Here is a 23,916-nt window from a genome sequence, read left to right on the forward strand (position 1 = left end):
GAAATTAAGCGTACATGCACGAGCATTACACTCCACCCTCTCTCCTCCCTCAATCACACTCATTTTAATATGCTAACTAGAAGGACATTCGAGAGCGCAGACCTCTGCGAAGACAAAATGGCCTATCCCGCAATATTAATAACAATGAAAACTCATCTGTGGATCCATTCATACTCAAACCTGTTGCAATTTGCAAAGTTTAAGAATTGAAATCATCAAATGAATAAAAAAGTTTATTTCCAGCGAATGCGAGGTAGAAGTGCTAATCTTATGTCTTTATCATCTGTAATAATTAATAACAAAACAAAAACAGTAGTGGCAGAGCGTGGCAGTGGCTAGGCTGAGACCGTGGCAGAATTATTGGTCAGTCTGCAAGTAGGTGACAGGGTTCGCATAACTGGGTTGAATGCATTTGGACCATGACAACATAACTGCATTTATTAAAAAATCATTAAATAAATCGTGTCCAAGTACCACGCATCGTGCACCCGAATGGAAATGGCCATACTGCATTGTGATTTTGCACTCTAAATAAATAGATTCATTGATTGATTGACAATCCAAGGGGGTGACAATGACATTTTTTTCTGTTATTACTTATGGCCATGACTTGTGTTCATGCACTAATCCCGGTAGTGATGCAAGAAGTGTCATCGAGGTCCTCAGCAAAGAAGGAACTTCTTAGGAACAGCGCTGATGTTTTCAAAATTCTACAATCTGATCACCAAAAATTGGACTTAACCCTAATTAAGTATCACTCTCAATGGCTTCAGTTGGGTCCTCCATATAGGTTGACATGGGAAAGGATCAGGAACCAGGTCACTTTCATAGTTACTTGCTCTTTCTGTGAAGAGCCAAAGCCAGAGGGCTTGCACTGTGGAGACTCTGCTTGTCTGAATCTAAAGTCTAGACTGAGCTAAAAGTGTCACCCCTTACAAGGTGAAGCTCTGCCCTCAATTGTAATGTTATCTTGTAGATGTCATGTATGTAATATGGGTAAACAAGCAAAATAAGAAGTGTGTGTGTGTGTGTGTGTATTTGTTGCAGGCTTGATTCTGCTCTTCTACCTGGTGTTCTACACGTTCCTGGCAGGGATGTTCGCCCTCACCATGTACGTCATGCTGCTCACTCTGAACGACTACCAGCCCACCTGGCAGGACCGTCTGGCCATTCCAGGTACACTTGATGATCACTTCACACACACACAACACACACACACACACACACACACACACACACACACACACACACACACACACACACACACATACAGATACACATACAGATACTCCACAACCTGGAGCTGTTAAATAGAATAGAAAGAGCTAATGTGTCTAATGATTCTAATGTGTCTAATGATTCTAATGACGGTGTTTGTTCATGTGTGCATGTGTATGTGAGTAGGAATGATGATCCGACCAAAAGGACAGGCACTGGAGATTATCTACAACATTGACCAAACTGAGAGCTGGGACACATATGTCCAGAAACTGAATAGCTTCTTGGGCCGTAAGTAGTCTGTGTGTGTTTGTGTGTGTGTGTGTGTGTGTGTGTGTGTGTGTGTGTGTGTGTGTCTTTTCACGTATTTCTCGATGTTGGTCTTCACTTGTGTTCTTTCATTAACTCTTCATCTTTCCGTTCCTCCTCACCCTTATTTCTCTTGCTCTCTCTCGCTGCCAGCATACAACGACAGCCTGCAAGCCCTGAACAACGATGTGTGCCCCCCAGACCAGTTCTACGTGCAGGAGGACAGTGGTGAGGTGCGCAACAACCCCAAGCGCTCCTGCCAATTCAACCGTACCATGCTCGGGGAATGCTCTGGCTTGGGCGCCACCTCCGCCGAGCGCACCTTTGGCTACGAGAACGGCCAGCCCTGCGTCTTCATCAAGCTCAACCGGGTAATAAGTGCATTGGAGAGAGAGGTGTGGTGAGATGGGGATGATTGTGAGTCATGCTGCAGTGCATGTGCCTCAGTTCCCCCTCACAGAGACATGCTTAAGCCTAATTTGTGCTCCCGTTTCATACCAATGTAGATTCATCCGTTTCAATACATTTTGCCCGTATTCGTAAGCTGTCAGAAAACCTAAGATTGTGACTAGTTTTGGAGAAAGAGCCCTCTCTTTAAGGAATCAATAGGGCAAGGTTTTTAGGTTTGAATAGCCAGTGAGCTAGAGCACTAGTTAACTAGCCACTAGAGCACTAGTTAACTAGTGACTGCTTAGCCAAAGCAACAACTACTTTAACCTTAACCCACTTATCACTGTCAAATGCACTACAGTAAATGAACAGCACTGTGTCCTTTTGATGATTTAATTAAATCATTGTAAACTCTGACATTTCACCTTTCCACAGGTTATTGGAATGCTGCCAGGGAAAAGCCAATCTCCTTATGTCACTTGTGGGGCTAAGGTCAGTCCCAACTAACCCTCAGATTACTAGTCAAAGGTGATCGATAAATGTTATTGACATGTAGGCTAATAACAAGTTAAATCATTTAGTTTTAGGGAACAATCTGTATAGACATGAAGTAGTCAAATATTTTGGCCATCCAAAGTTAAAGATTATTATTATCGTACATCGTAGTTCATACAGAATTGTAAGATGAAATAATGTCATTGTAGAACAAATGTAAGACACCCATGCTTTCATAAAATTATACTGAAACTGATGAACTATGAGGACTGAGGTCTTCAACCCACTTTCATTAGCAAACTTCTTCCAGCACTGATCATTAACGAAGATTAGTTGGCCTTAGGGAACATTAATATCCTTATTTCATATCATCATTTATGTAAATGTCACCCTCCAAGAGCATTTCACTCTGTATATGTTGTGAACTTGTGTGTATGTGAGTATGTGTGTGTGTGTGTGTGTGTGTGTGTGTGTGTGTGTGTGTGTGTGTGTGTGAGAGACAGAGAGAGAGAGAGAGAGAGAGAGAGAGAGTACAATAATTTTCTGTGTATTAGCCACATCGTGTATGAACTGCAGGACAATGTATAAAACAGAATAAAGCCGCACCTGTGTATTAACTGCAGTGCCCAATAGCCCAATCAGAATCAAATAAATGGGGCTTTAATCCTAAAGAAGAATGAAGAAAAGAAATGCATTCCTATATACTGTATGGCCCACCTCTATGTGTTAGCCTCATAGTTGAAGAAATATTCCACATATAAGCCTTGTTAAAAGGTGGGAAATTATGGTATTTGTGTGTGTGTGTGTGTGTGTGTGTGTGTGTGTGTGTGTGTGTGTGTGTGTGTGTGTGTGTGTGTGTGTTGTGTATGTCTGTGTGTGTGTGTGTGTCTGTGTGTCTGTGTGTCTCTGTGTGTGTGTGTGTGTGTGTGTGTGTGTGTGTGTGTGTGTGTGTGTGTGTGTGTGTGTGTGTGTGTGTGTCTGTGTGTGTGTGTGTCTGTGTGTGTGTGTGTGTGTGTGTGTGTGTCTGTGTGTCTCTGTGTGTGTGTGTGTGTGTGTGTGTGTGTGTGTGTGTCTGTGTGTCTGTGTGTGTGTGTGTGTGTGTGTGTGTGTCTGTGTGTCTCTGTGTGTGTGTGTGTGTGTGTGTGTGTGTGTGTGTGTGTGTCTGTGTGTCTGTGTGTGTGTGTGTCTGTGTGTCTATGTGCCCGCATCATTTTCCCATCTAATCTCCATCTTCACATCTATCCCTCTGTTCCCACACATCTGTCTTTAGAGATACAAAATTGGAGAAAATGAATGGGTAAGCTTTACAGAGTAGACCATACAGCCACAGAATGTAGATGACTGGAGTTAGCCATTAGTAGACATTGGCCTGTAGTCGTTTCTTACTGCTGATTTCTTCCCTTTGTCCTTTGATCAAAAATAAAATCTATTAATCTGTAAAAATCTGTTACATGTTTCTTAAAGGGGCATAATGCTGTTATTTGTTATTCAGCAGGATTTTTTGAAGCATTGCATCCTTTTGACCCCTCCAAGATTTTGGCAGAAGAAGCTTCATATCCCCTATAAATGCTTCTCTGTAGCAAAACTAGTGTACCCCTCTACCCATTTGGAAAGCAAAGGCTTCTCTGTAACCCAGACCCATGTGAAACACCTGTATTCATGTTCCACAGAAAGAGGACAGTGACAGTATTGGTGAGATAGCATACTTCCCCACCAATGGCAGCTTCAATCTCATGTACTACCCTTACTATGGAAGCAGGTCACAGGTAAGACACACACCACATACATGAAGTCTCTCTCACATGCACACATACACACACACACACGCAAATACATGTGCATGTTTGTCTAAATATTTAGACACGCTAGAGACATCGGAAGTCAGAACTCTCTTTCTTCTCTCTCTCTCTCTCTTTCTCCACATCTTTTCCTTTAGGTGAATTACTCTCAACCGCTGGTGGCTGTCAAATTCCTGAATATCACCTATAACATGGATGTGAATGTGGAGTGCAAGATCAATTCAGACACCATTACCGAGCTTAGTGAGAGGGACAAGTTCGCCGGACGTGTCTCTTTCAGGCTGAGAATCAACAAGAACGACTAGAGCGCCAGTATCTGCCAACCAAATGCGCGTGCACACCACTAACACACACACATACACACACACACACACACACACACACACATACACCCACACACCAGCTCAATACAAACATATGTGTATTGCATTCTTTTTACACACATACACAAAAACACATACAGGATTTGATGCAAACCCATACATAAATTTACTTTGCAATTCACACACACACACAAATACACACAAGCAAAAACATAAATACGCACATACACACACTCTGCACGCATAAACGCTCGCACAGTCAAGCAATGTTTTCTATCTGTGTCCTCTCCTCAACTGTAGTGATTGTGAAATCCCCACACTTACTACTTCCTGTGCCAGAGGGCTCAGAGGATTCTGGGAAATGTTGTACAGACAATCCCAGTTGTCAGTCCTTCCTTCCTCGATTTAGACCTCTGTTCATTCAACAAAGAGAGGGGGGGCATGCTATAGTGTGTGCGTATGTGTTTATGTGTGTGTCTCTGTGTGTGTGTGCGTGTGTGTGTGTGTGTGTGTGTGTGTGTGTGTGTGTGTGTGTGTGTGTGTGTGTGTGTCCATAGATGAACCTGTCAAATTGTTTACTCCATTGTTCACCCCACTAAGAGTTCCTGCCAGTCATCCGATTGCAACACACCCAATCAGAAGCAGGGGGAGGGACCAGAAGGTGGTGGTGCAGGGAGGGGGTAGTTCTTGACAAAGGAGCAGGGAATTATGAGTCAATTCATTTAGCCATATAAATCTACTTCACCAATGATGCTAATGATTACAATGCTGTTGTTGATGATGATGATGATGATGATGATGATGATGATGAGGAAGATGATGATGATATCTTTGGCAGGGTCAGTGTTACTGGTTTTGGTCAAGCAGGTGTCTCTCTGTGTTTTATTGATGCGTCTATCTAATCCCTTTAATCTGTAATCCTAATCTGGAGGCACTCTCCTCTCTCCATCCCCCTTCCTTTCTGCTATGCTGTCTCTTTCTCTCTGTTTTTCTTTTTTCCCTTCTTTTTTCTTCTCTGTTAGTTTCTTTTCCCCCTTCCTTTCCTATTTTTGTTTTTCCGCTCTTTGCTCCATTCTTGTTTGTAATTTACCAAAGTGTTTTTTTTATTTGATTAATACAGTCTCTCTCCATTATTTCCCCCTCTATTCCTTCTTGTCTTTTGTTTTTTGTTCTTCTTTATCTTTGCTTGATTTGATTTCTTGCTCATGCTGTCTTTTCTCTTACCAATTATTCCCTCTCTACCTCTGTTGTTTGTTTGTTTTGTTTTGGGGCGTTGATTAAGAAGGCTCCTGCTTCATTCATTGACCTATTTATTTATTTTTACATATTTATTTATGACTTTATTGCATTGTTGTTTTTTATTTGGATTGTTTATGAAATTGATTGCATTTATACATATTTATTTGACCATGTTCATGCACTGCTAGTGGGCTAAATTTATGATGACCTCTAAAGTTGTTTCATAATGATATCATGGTAAAGTAATGGTACACTTGATACACTGATATAGCCCACGAACATACAGTACCTTTATTATCTGTTTTAATGCATACACACAAACACATTAACACACACACACACACACACACACACACACACACACACTCACACACACACATACAAGTACAAACATATACATACATACATACATAGATAAACTGATAAACTCATACATTTTTCAAGCATGCAGTACTCCAAAGTCTGGAGTGTGTATTCAGTAATTGTTATCATGGTTGCACTATATCGATTCTAAATGGCTAAAACTCGATTTAGCTCTTAATTCATAAACAACCAATCAAGTTCCACGTTGAAATGCCTGGACCAGTCACATTAGTCATATTCTATTGGGCCACATAATGATCACTTTATGAGAAATGTTAGACAATTTCTTTTTTTTCTTTTCATTCCTCTATGAAATCATATCTTCTCTTTTTTGTCCTCAAAGCAATATATCTTGATTGTGTGTTGCGTGGCTAACTGTACATATTAATGAGGGTGGGGGGGGATGCATTCCTCTCTTTCTTAGAGAGAAAGAGGAGGGAAAAGAGTATAGAACAGAGGGAGAGGGGGTTAGGATGTATGTAAAATATCAAACCATATGATTTGCCAATGCTGATCTTAAAAGTGTGTAGATGACTGATGAAGGTAGTCTCTAAAAATAGCATCCTGGTGTTTTTTATTCACGTCTTTCTTTCAAGTTATTTAGATTTACTGTTCCATTGTATAGAGAACGTTCAGTAGCACAGCACTGAACAAGACTGGGTTTTAGAGCCTAGTACTGGGGAGGAAAAAGTATTTTCTTTTCTATTTCAGTTCTTGTTAGCCTGGCACTCAATAAACTGATATTTGTTAGCATATGGCTAATATGCATGGGGCTAGTTAACATGGCGCTAGTAAGAAACCGCATCGATTTCAACAGAGGCAGATAAGCATAACACGTTTTACAATTTAGTGCTTGTAAGCACAGTACTAGCTCACTTGGTGCTGGTCAGTTTATTTGTTGTCACCATAAGGATAGTGATGCTGCTATGAGCGTCTTTGGGGCTTGACTGTGGCACAAGACCACTTTCCTTTTTCTCTCAGTATTCCCTCGTCTCATCGCCTGTTCTGTGTGTCGTATTGTTTATGTTTTTTTTTGGGGGGGGGGGGCACCATAGTTATACTTTGAGCATAATTTGAAAGTGTGAGTGAGTATGTATGTGTGTGTATGTGCTCACATTAAAAAGAGAGCGTCTAGATAAATATTTAAATACATATGAAAAAACACATTACTACAGACATCGCCTTGACATAAAAAATCTCTTCATATCAACTCTGGTCTGTTCATGGGAAAAATATGTTTACATGGTGCAGCACTAATTGAATCAACACCATTTCTTTGTAGACTCTTACCTTGTGCAGAGTGGCACTCCATACCATGGCAGTTTTATGCTCCCATTCAGGCCTGTCAAACACTTCCCCATGCAATCAGTAGGAGGGAGAGAGTACAGGCCACTGCAGAGTCACCACAAAATTTATAGAGCAAAAAGTTGACCAAACATGGATTGGAGTGCCCTCTGTGTATGGGACACTGGGTCTCCACAAACAACTTCACACATATCCATAGAACACCTCATTGATACTGTCCCTTGTAGTGCTATCCTGTTCCCAGTGCATGAGGACTGGAAAAGGGACAGTCTTTTATTTCTGCCTGTTGCAACTGCCATACATTTCATATGGGAAATACTAGTGGCACCGTTGTAGTTAAATGAGTCTTTGATACAATGGGCAAAACACCTGTGCCACTGCTGTGGAGTGAGGAGACATAGCACTACTAACACTGCTTAGGAGTAGTCAGTGGTCACTCATGTTTGAGTCGTTTCTAAGAGAGATAGGTAAGGGGCATCCAGGGGTGAGTCTTTGGTGAGTTATTCACCTCACTGACTACACCCACTCTCTTGGGTCAGTGCCATGGACTCAGACGACTAGTTCATCTCCATCCAGTACACTCCCCATCTGGTCAAACGTGGCCATGTCTGGGCAGTGGGCACCCAGTTGTGCACCTCAAGCTGTGCTTACATCTGCATGACGACTAATAGCATTAGTAAAGTAAACCAAGGTCTCAGCAATTCTATGGTGGCCAGCAAATAGAGAACGATGACTAGTGCCAAGGTATCGTGTTTAACCTGCCCAAGATGGCCGGTCTCATGCACTGGGTTGGCTGTATAGCTGCAACATCTCTCATCCTCATTCCACGAGCCCCTGTGTAGCTTTGTCCTGTCCCATTATGATGTCATTATTGTGTGACGGCTTCTATCTCTAGTCTTTCTGTCTAGACGTCGTCTGTGTACCACAGTCTGGTACCGCTGAGTCAGAAGCATGTGCCTTCATCGTCTCTTTAATATTCTGCCCGTTAGAAACAAACACACACACACCAACCACCACCACAACAAGCGTTGATGTCATTCACAAACGCATTATTCAAGCTGAACTTGTGCACGTACAACACACGCACTCTCTCATACACACACACAAATGGACACATTCCATCAGTCGTGATCCAGCTGAACTCGTTCCATTGTGTTCCCTGTCAGTCGTACTGTCAGTCACACTGGTTCTCTCCACCACCCCCAACACCTCGCTTGCCCCAGTCAGACCCCCGCTGTATAATGTGTCCAATCATTGCACTGCCCACTGCTCAGCACTGACTAACTGCACTCTGTTGACCGGTCGATGAATTCTCCCTCAAACACACACACCACTCATGCGTGACGCTGACTGTCTGTGGCCATTCCTCTCACCTGTGCTCCAGGCTCCTCTGTGCGAAAGTGATTTCTTCTGCTCTCATCTCTCTCCATTTGGGTTTACTGTTCAATCAAACACTGCTCATGACATAATAGATGTAATTAAAGAATTAATTGAATATACCGTTATTTACAGTATATATTGCCTGACTAATAAAAAAAATACAATTGTGGAAACCTATATTCAAAAAAACAAGAATATCGTTGTAAATGAAAAATGGGAAGTAAGAAATAATAAAACATTTTTTTGTGTTTAAAAGTGTGTGCATTTTGCTTATCAAATGAAGTGAAGTTGAGCTTGTTGAGACACACACACACACACACACACACACACAAGCACAAACCCTGCCAACCACAAATGATTTTGGTCTAAGAGACATTTCCTCTTTGACACCAACTGTTTCACACACCATCTCATACATAATGGTGGGGAGTGTTTTGAAAAATATGATGACATGACATGATGATCAGGTGTGAGGGATGTTGGTGAAAGACAGACAGACAAGAGACAGCTGGAAATACACAGACAACCACATGAGCAGAGTATGAACGTAAAGGAAAGATGCAGAAAGGAGAAAAAAGAGATAATGGAAGAGCTAAAGCATAAGAGATTGATGATATAACTGAGCTGGAGCTGTCTGTTTATGTAACAAGTGAAGGCTGCTCTTTCTTTTCCCATCCTGTCCTCAGCATGTTCACATCCAGCAACAGGTAAAATAACTTCAATACCTACCTGTAAAAAAACCTTACAATTCCCACTGACACAATCACCACAGTGGTCTCTCACACAGTTTGTTAGCCTCAGGAAAAAATATATTTTATGATGGAGAGGCGGCTCTTCTCATTGAAGGGGAGAGAGGGAGGGGGTGGGGTAAGAGAGGTTACATAATCTGTCCTCCAACAAATTCTATGATGACACACAGACGTTCTGAGCTGTGGCAGTGTCCTTACATAATCGAACAAGAAATCAAAATGCAGATGTTTTAAAACACACAGAAAGGGCTGGAGAAGAGAAAGAAGGATATAGAGGCAAGCGAGTGTGTCAGGTGTTACTGACTCAGTGTGTGTATGTGTGTGTGGGTGTGTGTGTATGTGTGTGTGTGTGTGTGTGTGTGTGTGTGTGTGTGTGTGTGTGTGTGTGTGGAGGGGGGGGGGGTGCATGTGTGGAGATAATCTCAAAACTTTAATCCCATTGACTATAATCCAGATCAGTGAGCACACACTTTGTTCTGACTGACTCCGCCCACTCATAAACGTACACACATCAACTCCACATTCTCTGCCCACTCACTCACTATCTCTCTCTTTCTCTCTCTTTCTCACACACACACACACACACAAAACACACACTCACACAATGCTTACAAACTGTTCCCCTAAAACCAGACACAACCTTTCCCCAAGTGGTGCACACATAATCCCCAAAACACTTCTGTCCCTGCACACACACACACACACACACACACACATGCTGTCGTTGGTATACAGTACATACATAGTGTAACAATCCATTTTTTGTAGGCTAAATAACATACAATTAATACATTCTTAATATTACTATTATTATTAACATTATATCTGTCTAGGTGTTGACAGAGGAAGATAGGCAGACACACGCACATAGTTCACCAGGAGGAGAGAGCCTGGTTCTCAAGGAGTCAAAGGTCACCTGAGGTCCTAAAGCTTCCGCTTCTACTCAGTCAGTAAAGGAGCTGATGACCTGATAGCACAACACTAATTAACAGTCAATCAATAAACTAATCATAGGTCATACATCGGTGTTGAGCTGAGTCATACTCTGAATAACCTCAGCTGTAAAGAATGTGCATACTCTGGGTATGTGTGAGTGAGAGTGTAGCCTACACATTAGACATATGAGTACCCCATGTCTGTACCCTTTCTGTATCCTATGACTACATGAAATGGAAGGGTGGAATCAGATGGTAGGACTAAATTGCATTGTGCAATTAGTATTTTTAATCTCAAAAAGTCACAGTGAGTGATTCTTAGTATACTGATCTGAGTATGTGAACAACACCCTAATAGGCTACACAAACGCAGCCACACAGGTGTCTTAGACATGAAAAACTCTTGTGATAATAACAAATAAAATTCAATACTAGCCCTTGAACACCAGAGTAAGGCTCCGCATGTGAGTGTTCTGTGTGATGCACCGTTCTATTTTTAAAGTCTCTTCGAGTAAAAGGGAAAAATCACCGCCGGGTTTGCGTGTGCCTCCACTACTAGCGCGAGCGTGTGACGTAGTCTTGTTATATCACAGATTTAGACGTAGGCATAATTAACTTTAATCCAGTCGTGTAACTCTCGATGCGCCTACTATCTCCATCTTGTGGTTAAAACAGGAAGTGCCGTTTCACTTTATGGACCCGCGATCAGGATATTGAGGTCGACCCGGAATCTTGACTCCCCAAGAAACGCAAAACGGCCAGGAAGAGCAAAATAACAAAACAATAACATAAAGTTAGGCCCTAAGCCTTGGCTAGCTTAAACCATTATGCTGCGTAAAACAGCAATGTTTCGGTCTTGTCTTCACAAAGCGGTGTCTTGTCTTCACAAATAATAGGCTGGTTGCTGTCCACTCACAGCAATCTCTACAGTATAATAATAATAAGATCATTTTCAGTCCGGTTGAAATGACCCATAATGTGCATTGCACGCATTATTTTCCTGCTCTCACCTCTTCATTGCAGTTTATATTTACTCAGTGAACAAGAACAGGCGGTTATGATTGCTGTGCACTTGTGCTACGTTTGCTTTATTAGCCAACTTTTAGTAAAACGCACACTTAAACAGTGGAAAACGGGATTGACGTCCGTAATGGTGGATTTTCTTTGTAAAATGCTGTTCAATTGATGCAGCCACGAGTACTGCACACAATAACTTGCAGGCTTCAAAAATAAAAGAAAATATTGGATTAATAGTTAATTACAAAGTGTGTTCTTATGCCATGACAGTGCCAATGCCATAGACCTGCTAGAGACATCTTTTACGTTGTTATAAGGCGTGGTCCTAGGGATCTTTAGCTCATAAAATCATTCATTCAGCTTTCTTTCTCTTTCTCCCCCTATATTTCTCTTCCCTCTCTTTCTCCTTCCTTGCCCTTTGCCTTTCCTACACTCTTCATCCCTTGTTCCACAGCTTTCACACTTGTAGAGCTCTTTTTCTCTCTTTACATATTTTTTCCCCTCAGACTCCAGTTCTCTCCTCCACTCATTTCCACTTCACCTCCCTCACTCAATTTGTCTTTTTCTGTTCCCTTCCCTTCCTCCCCATCCCTAGGGCAGTTCCAGCATGTTTCTCTCCTCCAGCATCCTCTGAGTCCTGTGATGCACTTTCTTGATGGCAGCGACCAGTGTCCGCATCACCGGTTTGGCCTCCTCCTGCGAGGTCACGCACACCAGCTCCAGGAACACCTTCCGGGCCGGCATGGCACCGAACGCCACCTCGGCGGCCTGCCTCAGGAGCCACGGGTGGTGCGGTGCCAGGGCCTGCCGGTAGGCCTCACGGCACAGCTCCCCGGGCGAGCGCAGGTGGCCCTCGGCATCAGGGCCCTCGTGGAGCTTATCGAGGAGCAGCCGCAGCCAGAGCAGCGAGCGGTGGAGCCGCAGCAAAGTACGACTGCCTGACGGAGTGTGCCGGCTGAAGTCCACCAGGCCGGCGCCCAGCTCGCCGTCCAGCATGGAGCGGACAGAGTGGTAGGTACCTGCGTCTAGGGGGAGAGGGGCGTCCACAGCAGCAGCATTGTTGAGGCGCTGCTGCCACAGGGCGCTCCGGGCAATGTGAGAGGAGGGAGAGGAGAGGTCACGTAAGAGTGTGATCTTTTCCTGGACTTTCGGGGAGAAGAAGCTCACAAGAGCGCCAAGGGAGTTCATGAACCTGAGGCCGAGGAAGGGAGGGCGTGAGATGTTGGGGAAGAAACAGAGAAAAGGAGATTTTATGTAGGCTCAAGATGGGCTTCACTCTGGGTAATGGATATTGAGAAAAACTTAATTCCTTTAAAAACGTTATCCTTCGAAAGTATTGAACGCAATAGCTTTGCTTTGTAATTGTAATAGAGGAATATATTTTAGTACATGGAGCTACTAAGCTAAGTACTAAAAAGTAAAAAAATATACATAAACTATACAGACAATACTGAATACCATTCCTCCATCTGTATACTGTAAGCAACAGCCTCTGATTCTTCTTAAAGTTTAACTCCAGAGTAAAAATAACATAGGGTCTATTTACGGTAGTTAACGAGTTCAAACTTTTGATTGAAAGAAAAATTATGTTAATTGGTGGAGATTTGAGCAACAACGTTTTTTGCATTATCACTGAATGGCTTACAGTGAATGCTAAGGGGGCAATTAGGACGTCAAAAAAACAAATGCTATTTTGTACCACTGACAATGCTCAAAATACCACACTTCTGTGGTAGTGTGGTGAGGGTCTCTACAGACAAACTGAAGTACTGTAAACTTTGAAAGTGTACAGAGAGGTTATAACAACACTGTAGGAAGAAAATTGCCTGGCTTCCTGATCCGGTAGCGTCAAATCAGCAGGTGCGTTCGATCTTGCAGCTCACACTACCACAGAAGTGTAATGCATTGTCAGTGGTGTAAAATAGTGTTTGTTTTTTGATGTGCTACCTCTTAGCATTCACTGTAAGCCCATTCAGTGAGATAATACAAAAAACGGTCTTGCTCGAAATTCCAGCAATTAACATAATTTTGCTCCCAATCAAAAGTTTGAACTTTAATTTAACTACCATAAATTTAGACCTTATGTTGTTTTTACTCCAGAGTTACACTCTTACTTTTACTGACTTGATAAGCTCCTCCCAGCTGGACAGGTATTCATCCAGTATGACATCAGAGGCGGGGCCTAAGGCATAGGTCAGGTGTGAATAGAGATGGGACACCTGAAAGTCCTGCCCAGGACACTCTTCCATGAGGATGTCATTCTCAGCGATATGGTTGCTTTCAGCAATGGCATGAGGCTCTGGCTAAACAAGGTAAAAATCAAGGCACTTTATATTAAGGCACTTATGTAAGATATATACGGGTACGATTCATGCAAGTAATGATTAACTAATATATGAATCATGATGATTATAATTAATTAGTTAATGATTAGTGAATTGTGACTTCCTGATGCTCTTCATGCCCAATGGTTAAGTAACTGTGGAGCTATGTGGTTACTTCACTCTTACTTCATTATCAATTAAAAATGTTCATTCACAGTTACTTCATACATTATTTGTTATTCCTGTAAATGAGCTGGATCCAGTAGGGGCTACACTAGGGGGCTCCACTGCAGTTCTAAACCTCACTCCCCCAAGACCACCAGAGACGTGCCAGCAACATACACTAGCACCTGCGGTTTCAGCCTTCTTGCTAGCACAGCTGCCTCACATGTCTGAGATTGCAAGGTGATGGCAATTTTGATATCACAGATGAATGAAAACCCAGTCAGGTAATGGAAATATCAGAAACAGAGATTTATTTACAGTGATGTACATAAAGAGAGAGACAGCATGGCTTCACATTGTCAGCCAATTGTCAGGGTAAAAGTATCCGGTTGATGAAAGATACCAGTTTACATGGACTACACTGAATCAGATCCTGTTTAGTGCCAACCTGGCAACCCAGAGCAGATAACTACTGACAGAGCAACCCAGAGCAGATAACTACTGACAGAGCAACCCAGAGCAGATAACTACTGACATAGGGGAAGCACCCCTGCAGAACAGGGTTACACAGCACAAACATCATATTGTCCCTCATCGCTACAGTCACATCAAGATATACTCAGGAATACAGGAACAGACTGAAATAAAGACAGTCCTGTCATATGTGGAGGCTGAATTCCTCTATCCATTCCAAGGACACAGAATAAGAAACATAAAAAAGAAAACGAAGGACATGAACTACTTATGAATATAAAAAATATAATAAATGGGTTCTGATCTCAATATTCTCAGAGGGCAATACAGTCCGATCCAGAGTGTCATGTGTGAACACACGCACTCCCACACCAGACTCATTGCAACCTCAGAGAAGGAGGTCACCAGTGCATCTCTGAGCTGTCTGGTAGTGAGGTTTATTGGAAGTTACATGGAATCCTGCTAATTTGGTAGAATAACAGTTAAGGTATGATGTAATTGTGAATTAAATTTAGTGTTCAAGTTAAACGTTGATTAGTATTTAGCAGGATGGATAAGAGGAAAGATAACAGGTAGAAGGGGTTGAGATTATCATTAAAGGGATACATGTATACTTTGACATATATGCGCGTGTGTGTGTGTCACCTTGCTTGTTTGGCTGTACACACTGAAGCAGGGTCTCCAGACTGAATTACAACCCTCTGGGGCCCCCTGAGCTAAGAACACACACATACATTCATACATTGAGGCACGCACACACAGACACACACACACAGAGACACACACACACACACACACACACATACACAGAGACACACACACACACACACACACACACACACACACACACACACACACACACACTAAAGGAACCAATCTTACATCAAACATTTACAACTTTTAAACATTGTGATGCCAGTGAAAAAAAATAAATGTGGCAGATTGTAATGGTATAATAACCTTTCTTTATTTTCAGTAGACAAACACACATACATACACACAGAAACACACACACACACACACACATGCGCGCACACACACACACGCAGAAGCAGAAACACACACACACACACACACACATTAAATGAATGAATGGGAACTTACGTAGCCAGTATGAACTCACAAATAGCAGCAGAGCCAACATGGAGGCAGGAAGCAGGAACACACGGAGTAAACGGAGTGACCTCATGCTGCTGGTGGCTCACGCTGCCACACACACATTAGCCCTCTCTCCCTCCCTCACTCTCTCCCTCCCTAACTCTCTGGCTTTCTCTCTCTCCAGAGCCAGTTTTGAACTTCTACACTCCACTCAGGCTCTTCAACCTCTCTCTACCCTACTGTTTGTTGTGTCCCTCTTCACCCTCCTCTCCTTACCTTTGACCTCAGTGGCGTAACTGTTTATTTGCTCCCACACAACTCAACACACTGATTAGCAGATATCTTTCCCTCTCTGTCCCTCTACACCTCCATCTTACTACATCTCTTCTCTTTGTTCTATCCTTCCTATTCATGAGCACATTGAAAGTGTGTCACTGTAATGATAGCATGGTATTCATAAATCTAAACACTGGATAACACATTCTAAAACTGATAGTTCCGGTTCTTGATTATGATTGGCTGAATCGCGTTCAGTGTCATTGTAAAATCCAACGCAACACACCGCCTGCACTACTCCACTTGCACACTTGTACACTTTACAACTTGTTGTTGTTGTCCTGAAAACACAACACTTCTGCTGCCCTTACATAACTTGCACCACTATGCCACTTTCTTTCTTACTTAGGTCAAACAGAACTACCCAAGCCTTTTATTGGCCTGACTTTGCACTAGTATTTTATTGACTGTCTATGCACAATTTCAACCAAATTTTGTTGCTCTTATTTTTTTCCATTATTATATGTGCCCTCTTATTTACTTATTTACTTACTTTTTTGTTTACTTGAATGTTATGTTTGTCTGTGGACTTAAATTGGTAAAATATGTCTTGTCTTCACCGTGGGATAGTGAGAAACGCAATTTCGATCTCTTTGTATGTCTGGAACATGTGAAGAAATTGACAATAAAGCTGACTTTGACTTTGACTTTGATGTTGACCACATTTCATTCTATATTACTGCACAAATTGATAGACTACTTTAACAACTACAGAAGAACTGCCATTCTGTTACACATTTCGTTCCCTCCCTCTCAGTACTTCTGAGAGAGCATCTCCAGTGGAGCCTAATGCCAGGGGAATACCAGGCGTGGTCAGATTAAACATGTGCTGTAGGCTGAGATGTTACACCTCACCTGGACTCTGGACAAGTGAGTACTCTAGCTCAGGTACAGTAATCTTATCATGTCACACGCACACACACACACACGCATACAGACACACACACACACACACACACACACACACACAAATGCACATGCACGCACACTCACACACATACACACACATGTAAAAACAATTGTACAGTATGAGTAGAGACACACATTCATGGCAAACATACGGTGGCCCAGACAGCTCAACGAAATACAAAAGCCACAATCCGACCCAAAAAGCGTTGCAATATGGCCGCCGAGTGGAGGGACTTGCCTAAAAGGATTTTGGGTTTACTTTGATCTCAATTGCTGTGTCTTCAAAAGTTTCGTATCAGCTACTAGAGGGCACCTATATGTGCGTATTGTGCATACTGTTTAACGTAAAAACTTTGTTTAAACTTTGTAACGTAGGTCTTGAAAAGGACACTTTTCACTTTTGTAAACTTTATACTTTTTGAGATATTAACAAAAAGCAAGCTTATTTTTCCCCATAGACTTTGCATTGGTACTATGACATTACAATAGGCTAATTAACTTGATTTGCACCTGTATCAACTTCCAGCTGCTCAACTAGGACCCATCAAAGGGCCAGTTAAACTGATTGCACCTGTATCAACTGCTTTCTGCTCAACTAGGCCAACTCTCTCTGTGTCTCTCCATTCTACAAGGATATAAGGCACATTCCATCCAACTTTCTATCCATTCATCCTCTTCAAACCATTCACTCACCCACCCATTAAACTATCCATCAACAACAATATTTTCTCTGCCCACAACTGTTTCAAAATAAATGTCCTCACTACAATAATTCACTATTAAATAATTTAACTATTTAAACTACTCAACTATTTAACTGTTCAGCCATTTCAACTGTCAGTTGTTATCAACTATGGCTCCAGCCAACTGTTTCCTCTGCCCACAACTGTTTCCAAATAAAAGTTTGTTTTGTATTTTATGTTACAGTAATATACAGTATGTTTTGCATCTTCATGCACTGGTAATTTCCTCGAAATTACATTTTCTAGTTTCAGATGTAAAATCCGAATGTGCTCATAAACAAGTCAATCAAGACATCTCCAGAAACAGAGCCTTTTTGCCCAGTGAATCAGCATCATTGCATAATCTTCCATCAATCAGACACACAACCATCCAGAGTTTTACATATTTTATTTATCATTTTTGAGGAGGAGACTTTTTGTAGCTTTAGTAGATGAGCATATTAATGAAAATACACAAGCTGGCTAGTTTTCTGGCAGCAATTCAGCAGCTACTGGCTAATACGGTAAAGGCTACGGTTGCTACAAACAAACTAAATGTAGTTACTCCTTATAGCCTAGTTGTCTCGTTGCTGGGGGGGGGGGGGGGGGGGGGCACTTGAGCAAAACTCTTCCACAGATGCGCCATATTTCGCGTAGTTTATTCTCCTCCCAGCTAGTGTTGTAGGTTTGTGTACGCACACATTCAGAGGTGAGTGGTCTCCCCACAAGAACAGACCACTGCTCACTTCTGTAGTGTTGTTGCTTTTGTAATTATGTTGTGGCTAATGTATTTTGTTAAGCCGCCTTTTGCAGTCGTGTTCTGACACTTGGAAGTGTTTATGCTGTCGTGTTTTGGCTTTTGCAATTGTGTTGTGACTTTTGCATTTTGTTGAGCCGTCTGGGCCACCGTACTACAAACACTGCAATGTTGTAATAATAAGTTGTGTTTTATTATAAGTTCTGGAAGTGAAACATTAGCTTATTTAGGCAGGTTGTGAGCAAGGGTGGGAGGATCTTCTCAAACTAACACACATACACACACACACACATACACACACACACACACACACACACACACACACACACTCAGACACTCACACACACACTCCTTATACAAATACAACTCACATTCATGCCTGATATCACTTTCTCAAGCTACACCATTTATACAGTATCTATAAACATCATTTACAGTACAGAACAGTGTGCTCTTCTATGATATACAATATATAATATAACTCTATTGAGGAGTGTGGATAAAATAGTATAGAATGGGTAAGTACAGAATCATGGCTGTGGCAGGTGAATGGCACCTAGTGCAAACTGTGATCTTAATCATGGCTCATTTTTATTGCTGCATGCCATTGGACAAGCGCTGGGGCTTCTGTCCTCCATCACTGGTGGGAGAACTTGCTGATGGGGTCCGGCCCCGGCCAGAGAAGACAGTGGTCAGGCCCTTGTGGGCGGACACATGCTTGAGTGGGGGTGGCTGCTTCAGTTCTTTGAGCAGCTCAGGATTTCCGAGTCCACATCCACCTGGGAGACACAAAAACAAACAAAAAAACCCTCCAAAATTTGGAATCTTACTCATTCTAACTTTCTTACTGTATTTTCAGTTTCCATGCATCTGTTTAAATTTCAATATGGTTTTCTCAGTTTTTTTTCCTATCTTGGCGTAAAGGCTATGATGTCCACTTTACATGTGGTGCTGTAAGGGAACTAAAATAGAAACAAGAATCACTGTTATCCTATCTACAGTCTGTGCGGTACGTTGTACACACAAACATGCACACACACGCACACACACACATTATAAATATGAAGGCAAGCCTTCCCACCTGGCACTGTGGGTGATGGCTGTTGAGTCAGAGGGAGAGACAGGCTTTGGGGTGTGGCTACAGGAGGGGGTGGGGCTACTGGAGAGGGCGTGGCTTCTCTTGGAGGTGAAGCTGCAGGGCCCGAGGCCTTCTGAGAGCTGCGACGGGCATGGCTTTCCAGCAGCTCGGCAAACAGCTGCGAACCTGACAGGGGAATAAAGAATAGTATTGAAGAGGAGTGTTTGTGTCCCATGATATTGCTTTCGAAGATAAATCACTGACAAGCATTCAAAACAAAAACAATTCACTGACAATCATTTTAGTGCTTTACTATTCATTTGAAGGCACTATGTTTTTTTAGTATTGTTCTCTAGCTTTGTTGTTTTGTGTGCAAGTTATTTTTATGACAAAAGCTATGAATGAATGAATGAATGAATTAATTAATTAATCTATTTAAAGCTATGAATGACTAGGAGCTTCCAAACCTTTGACTAATACTGTATAACACATCAGCCTCTGCTGTCACTGGCCCACTCAATGAGTGACCACTCAACACTGATGTGTGTGTGTGTGCTTATGTGTGATATACACCTGCTGGACCTGTTGGTGAAGACACAGTGGCATTGGATGTGGTCGAAGTGCTCAGTGAGAGAGACAGGCTTTGGGGTGTGGCTACAGGAGAGGGTGTGGCTTCCCTGGGTGGTGAAGCTGCAGGCTCTGGGGAGGCCTTTCGAAGGCTGCGATTGGCATGGCTCTCCAGCAGCTCGGCAAACAGCTGTGAACCTGACAGGGAAATTAAGAGGAGTGTTGTGTCCATAATATTGCTTTTGCACATACTGCAAGTCCCTGACAATCATGATGTCCCCCGTAATTACGTTGATTTTCCCACCAGTAGTGTTCATGTGCTTTGCCATCGGAATGTGTGAAAAACATGGATGCCACAACAAAGGTTAAAACACACGTTCACTAATCTTAAATAAACAACTGTATTTGCTTACAAATATAATGTAAGACGCTTGTGAAAGAAGGATATGCAGCTTTCAAGTGACAAAAACGGCAAATTCCCCAGTTCACATTAAAACTGTTGGACATGAAAGGCCACACAAACCACAACATGACGACAAAGGTGATGACGAGCCCCTAGCTGGGCAACTCGTGTAGCAAAATCTAGCCCCAGTTTCCCACCTCTGATTCCAACATGAAGTGACGTGAATGATGCGAAATGATGACGTTTTCACTAGGAAGAAAGTTTTCTGATGCCCATGAATACATGGCTACTCTCTCAACCAGCTTCAAGCAGACATCTGGAAATCTTTTCCAGTCTTGGAGGAGTTCCCATATATTTTGAGCACCAGTAGGCTGCCTTTCTTTCACTCAAAACCATTCCAGATGACTAACCCATGAGGCTGTTCATTAAGGTAAATGGTGGCTACTTTGAAGACTTTGTTTTTCATTTTGTTTTTCTAAAATGTTTGTGTTATCATAGTTTTGATGTCTTCAGTTAAACAATGGATGTTGACTAGGTGCTTCCAAACTTTTGACTAACAGGGAAGCTTCACCAGGCGCAACTGAAGCGTTCTGTTTGCGTTGCGTCTGCTGCAACAATACGTTTCCACTATAATCAATGAAAGTAGCTACACCAGACGTGATAGCGGTGTGTACATTCGAAAAAAATAGACCAGTCTTCTAAAATGGATTTTACGCACCACAAACGGAACGCTTCAGTTACGTGCCTGGTGTAGCTTCCCTGTAATAGGCTACTGCATAACAACCTCTGCCGTCACTGGCCCAATCAGTGAGCAGACTACTTGACACTGACGTGTGTGTGTTTGTGTGATACACACCTGGTCCTCTTGGTGAAGACACAGTAGCATTGGACGTGGTCTGAGGAGAGGAGGCAGTGGCACTGATGGGGGTCTGAGGAGACGAGGGGCTTGACGTCTGATGAATAGTGCTTACAGGGGTGGCATTGGGATAGAGAGGAATAATGAGGACCTCTCTCTGTGAGGAGGGAGAGGGCTGGAGAAGAACAGAAGGACACAAGACCAGGGGAAGAAGTGAATGAGTTTGAAATGTGAGTGAGAGCATTGAGACAGAAAGGGATGAGAGATTAGGGAGGGGAAAGCAACAAGTGAGTAGGCTACTGTCAATCATTTTCCTCAGTCATACCCATAAGTTACTGCCATTCCAACAGTAGATACCACCACTGGATATTACCATGAGTCAGCACCATGACATTGTGAACATTTGGAAAAGTTCAATCTTATGCACTTGTGCTTATTTGTATGTAATTTACTGGCACATGAACCGACATTGTGTTTTCCTTACCTGGCTCTCCTCCATAATGTATTTTTTTTTATTTCTACTCCAGAGGAATGAAAAATGAAAAGACAGAGAGAGAGAGAGAGAGAGAGAGAGAGAGAGATTTATCAATGTTATCTCTGCTCACACATTTGATTCAAATGATGAAAGGTCATATTCAGATAGGTTTAGATGGATTCAGATAGGTTCAGATAGATATAGTCAGCTGTTAGATATGATTCAAACAGTTATCAAACAATGCAACTTCTCTAAATCTTTGCACCTCCTGCATCCATGTGGGAAAACTTGAGAGGAAAGTTGACATTAACCCGTTTCTAAAGTTTCTAAAACATTTCAGAGATCAAGTCACAAACTCCAGAATGGACTGTTTTGAAAAGGCAATGAGCGAAAATATGTGGAGACTGTAGGCCTATAATTCCTTACTCATAATTGCCCCTATGCGGAAACTTAAGCTGCCACAGTAAAATGCACACAAAAAATGCAAACGAAGAGCCAAACACGGAGACAGAAACTATGAAACGACAGACATGTTCATCGCAGAAACACCTGCACTCTTTTCCACAGCCGTGATCACATGCATACGCCCTTCACAGCCTGACAACGCCTTGCTTTAGGCTAGCCTACTAGGTTAAGCTACGTTACAGCTGATTTGTTTCTTTTCAAATGCAAGGTAAATGTTTTTATTATTATTGTTATTATTAGGCTATTATATTATTAATGCCGAACTTAGGTGTTTTGCTATTTAGTTTTCGCCTTACTTACCTGCCGTGGCTTCGCTGCCCAGTCTGTGTGACAGCGCATTAATAATTGACGCTGTTTTATGACTTCGGGTCCAGGGGTTGTCGCTGGTAGCAACTGCTTTATTAAAAACGACTCTAGGCCTACTATGGCATCAACTAGCGCCCGCCAGCTTTACTACTTCACTTATGATTTCGTCATTGGCTGCGGATCACTCCATTTCACAAAAAAACTGGTCCACGACACACTAAATAGCTCTGGAATCAGTCACGCAGAAATTCCCTATAGACCCTTTCAACAATAAAAACAAAAACAATGCTTGAACATTCTATTTGGTTCCCAATCTACTTCCTCTGCATTAAGATAACATATGGAATGTTACTGTAAAACGGAAGCCTTGTGGGGCCAACTATGATGCTGATAATGGAACTCTTGAAAGGGTCCGGTTTCAGGTCCCTAACAACCGTCGTTAAGGACGAACACGGAGGACAAGCAAACCCAGAGCTGTATAGCAATACATTGGAAGAAAGACGCAAGGTGCTTGAAAATTGTTAACTTTTGGCAGAGAAAAGCAGACGGAAATTCCCCTGTGTGGTACAGGAGACATTTCATTTTTTTGTGATATGTCCGTTCAAAGCTAAAAATGTTTAAAACGCCAATAAAGTAACGTTAGGCAGGCCTAGGTGCTAGACATTTGGATACGAAGCATGCATTATGAAGCTACGAAATTATGCCACAAATGTTAGCTTCATGCTCAAGAGGAAAAACTCAAGTCATGTACTGTAGGCTAAATAAAAACAATAAATAAAAACACGTTAACAAAGTGTTTTTATCATATTCCTCCAGTGTCTTCCATGTCGTTAATCCTGCTAGTCATAGACCACTTGACTGAACTGAACTAGGGAAAACAGCGTCGGAAAGATTCAGTTACTATCAGTTGATAACAGACATGTTGTAGCCTACAACACTGCCATCTGCTGGTTGTTCAGTGGAGGGTGTCTTCGCATTCAAATCTAGTGGTATTTATTTGTGGATCTTGGTGTGCAGTAGGAAGGTCTCAAAATTACGTCATCGACATAAAAGCAAAAAGGAGATTCACATTAATGCAGATTCCACATACAAAGTCAAGCATATTTATTTTCAAATCTCGAAAATATATTTACAAAGACACGTTTATTTATATAAATTTGTTTATTTATTTGTATGTCACATTTTTATATTTGTATTTTTTATTTGGATATTTATAAATGTATGTATATGTATATCCTTTTATATATATTTAAATCATTTTGAGACAATCCTCACTCCATAGAAAACACACATGCCCACAGGCACGAAGTCAAAAAGAGACAGGCAAGGATAGTTTAGGCCTACCATAGATTCGAAAGATTAGATTATATTAGATTAGATTCAACTTTATTGTCATTGTGCAGAGTACAAGTACAAAGACAACGAAATGCAGTTTGCGTCTAAGTGCAAAACAAAAGCA

General features: G+C 42.0%; 3 protein-coding genes across 4 annotated transcripts in view; 1 reads left to right on the forward strand and 2 right to left on the reverse strand.

Moving 5' to 3' along the window:
* Positions 1–9,076, forward strand: part of atp1b2a (ATPase Na+/K+ transporting subunit beta 2a) — a 17,256-nt gene extending 8,180 nt beyond the window's left edge. Inside the window, exons 2-7 of the mRNA XM_042069469.1 lie at positions 1,048–1,176; positions 1,405–1,509; positions 1,681–1,898; positions 2,353–2,409; positions 4,083–4,178; positions 4,349–9,076. Of these exons, the coding sequence (XP_041925403.1) occupies positions 1,048–1,176; positions 1,405–1,509; positions 1,681–1,898; positions 2,353–2,409; positions 4,083–4,178; positions 4,349–4,516 (773 nt within the window). The 3' untranslated portion in view covers positions 4,517–9,076. The remainder of the gene's footprint in view (positions 1–1,047; positions 1,177–1,404; positions 1,510–1,680; positions 1,899–2,352; positions 2,410–4,082; positions 4,179–4,348) is intronic.
* A 925-nt stretch (positions 9,077–10,001) lies between these two features.
* Positions 10,002–15,758, reverse strand: gltpd2a (glycolipid transfer protein domain containing 2a). Its single transcript, XM_042069464.1, has 4 exons — positions 15,590–15,758; positions 15,131–15,201; positions 13,647–13,825; positions 10,002–12,714 (listed from the first exon to the last, which is right to left on the reverse strand). Exons 1-4 carry the CDS (start codon positions 15,672–15,674, stop codon positions 12,114–12,116), a joined length of 936 nt encoding a protein of 311 aa, XP_041925398.1. The 5' UTR covers positions 15,675–15,758; the 3' UTR covers positions 10,002–12,113.
* Positions 15,759–17,942: 2,184 nt separating this feature from the next.
* LOC121689571 (vegetative cell wall protein gp1-like) lies at positions 17,943–22,769 on the reverse strand. Of its 2 annotated transcripts, XM_042069471.1 has the most exons (6): positions 22,452–22,769; positions 21,696–21,729; positions 21,212–21,386; positions 19,959–20,150; positions 19,389–19,571; positions 17,943–19,086 (listed from the first exon to the last, which is right to left on the reverse strand). In XM_042069471.1, exons 2-6 carry the CDS (start codon positions 21,708–21,710, stop codon positions 18,899–18,901), a joined length of 753 nt encoding a protein of 250 aa, XP_041925405.1. In that variant the 5' UTR covers positions 21,711–21,729; positions 22,452–22,769; the 3' UTR covers positions 17,943–18,898. The 2 variants fall into 2 exon arrangements, with proteins under 2 accessions (XP_041925405.1, XP_041925404.1); XM_042069470.1 differs by lacking the exons at positions 21,696–21,729; positions 22,452–22,769 and having other exon boundaries at positions 21,212–21,684.
* Positions 22,770–23,916: the final 1,147 nt, after the last annotated feature.

This window comes from Alosa sapidissima, chromosome 18 (genome assembly GCF_018492685.1).
Source record: "Alosa sapidissima isolate fAloSap1 chromosome 18, fAloSap1.pri, whole genome shotgun sequence".
NCBI classification, from domain to species: domain Eukaryota; kingdom Metazoa; phylum Chordata; class Actinopteri; order Clupeiformes; family Clupeidae; genus Alosa; species Alosa sapidissima.

Excerpts from the sequence above, each read along its gene's own strand:
- gltpd2a (XM_042069464.1), bottom strand. The coding sequence starts at position 15,674 with ATGAGGTCACTCCGTTTACTCCGTGTGTTCCTGCTTCCTGCCTCCATG. Across the intron at positions 13,826-15,130 it reads TGTACAGCCAAACAAGCAAG|CCAGAGCCTCATGCCATTGC; the intron begins GTGACACACACA and ends TACCTTGTTTAG. Across the intron at positions 12,715-13,646 it reads AGCTGGGAGGAGCTTATCAA|GTTCATGAACTCCCTTGGCG; the intron begins GTCAGTAAAAGT and ends CCTCGGCCTCAG.
- LOC121689571 (XM_042069470.1), bottom strand. The coding sequence starts at position 21,521 with ATGATTGACAGTAGCCTACTCACTTGTTGCTTTCCCCTCCCTAATCTC. Across the intron at positions 20,151-21,211 it reads GTCTTCACCAAGAGGACCAG|GTTCACAGCTGTTTGCCGAG; the intron begins GTGTGTATCACA and ends TTTCCCTGTCAG. Across the intron at positions 19,087-19,388 it reads GCCATCACCCACAGTGCCAG|GTGGATGTGGACTCGGAAAT; the intron begins GTGGGAAGGCTT and ends TGTGTCTCCCAG.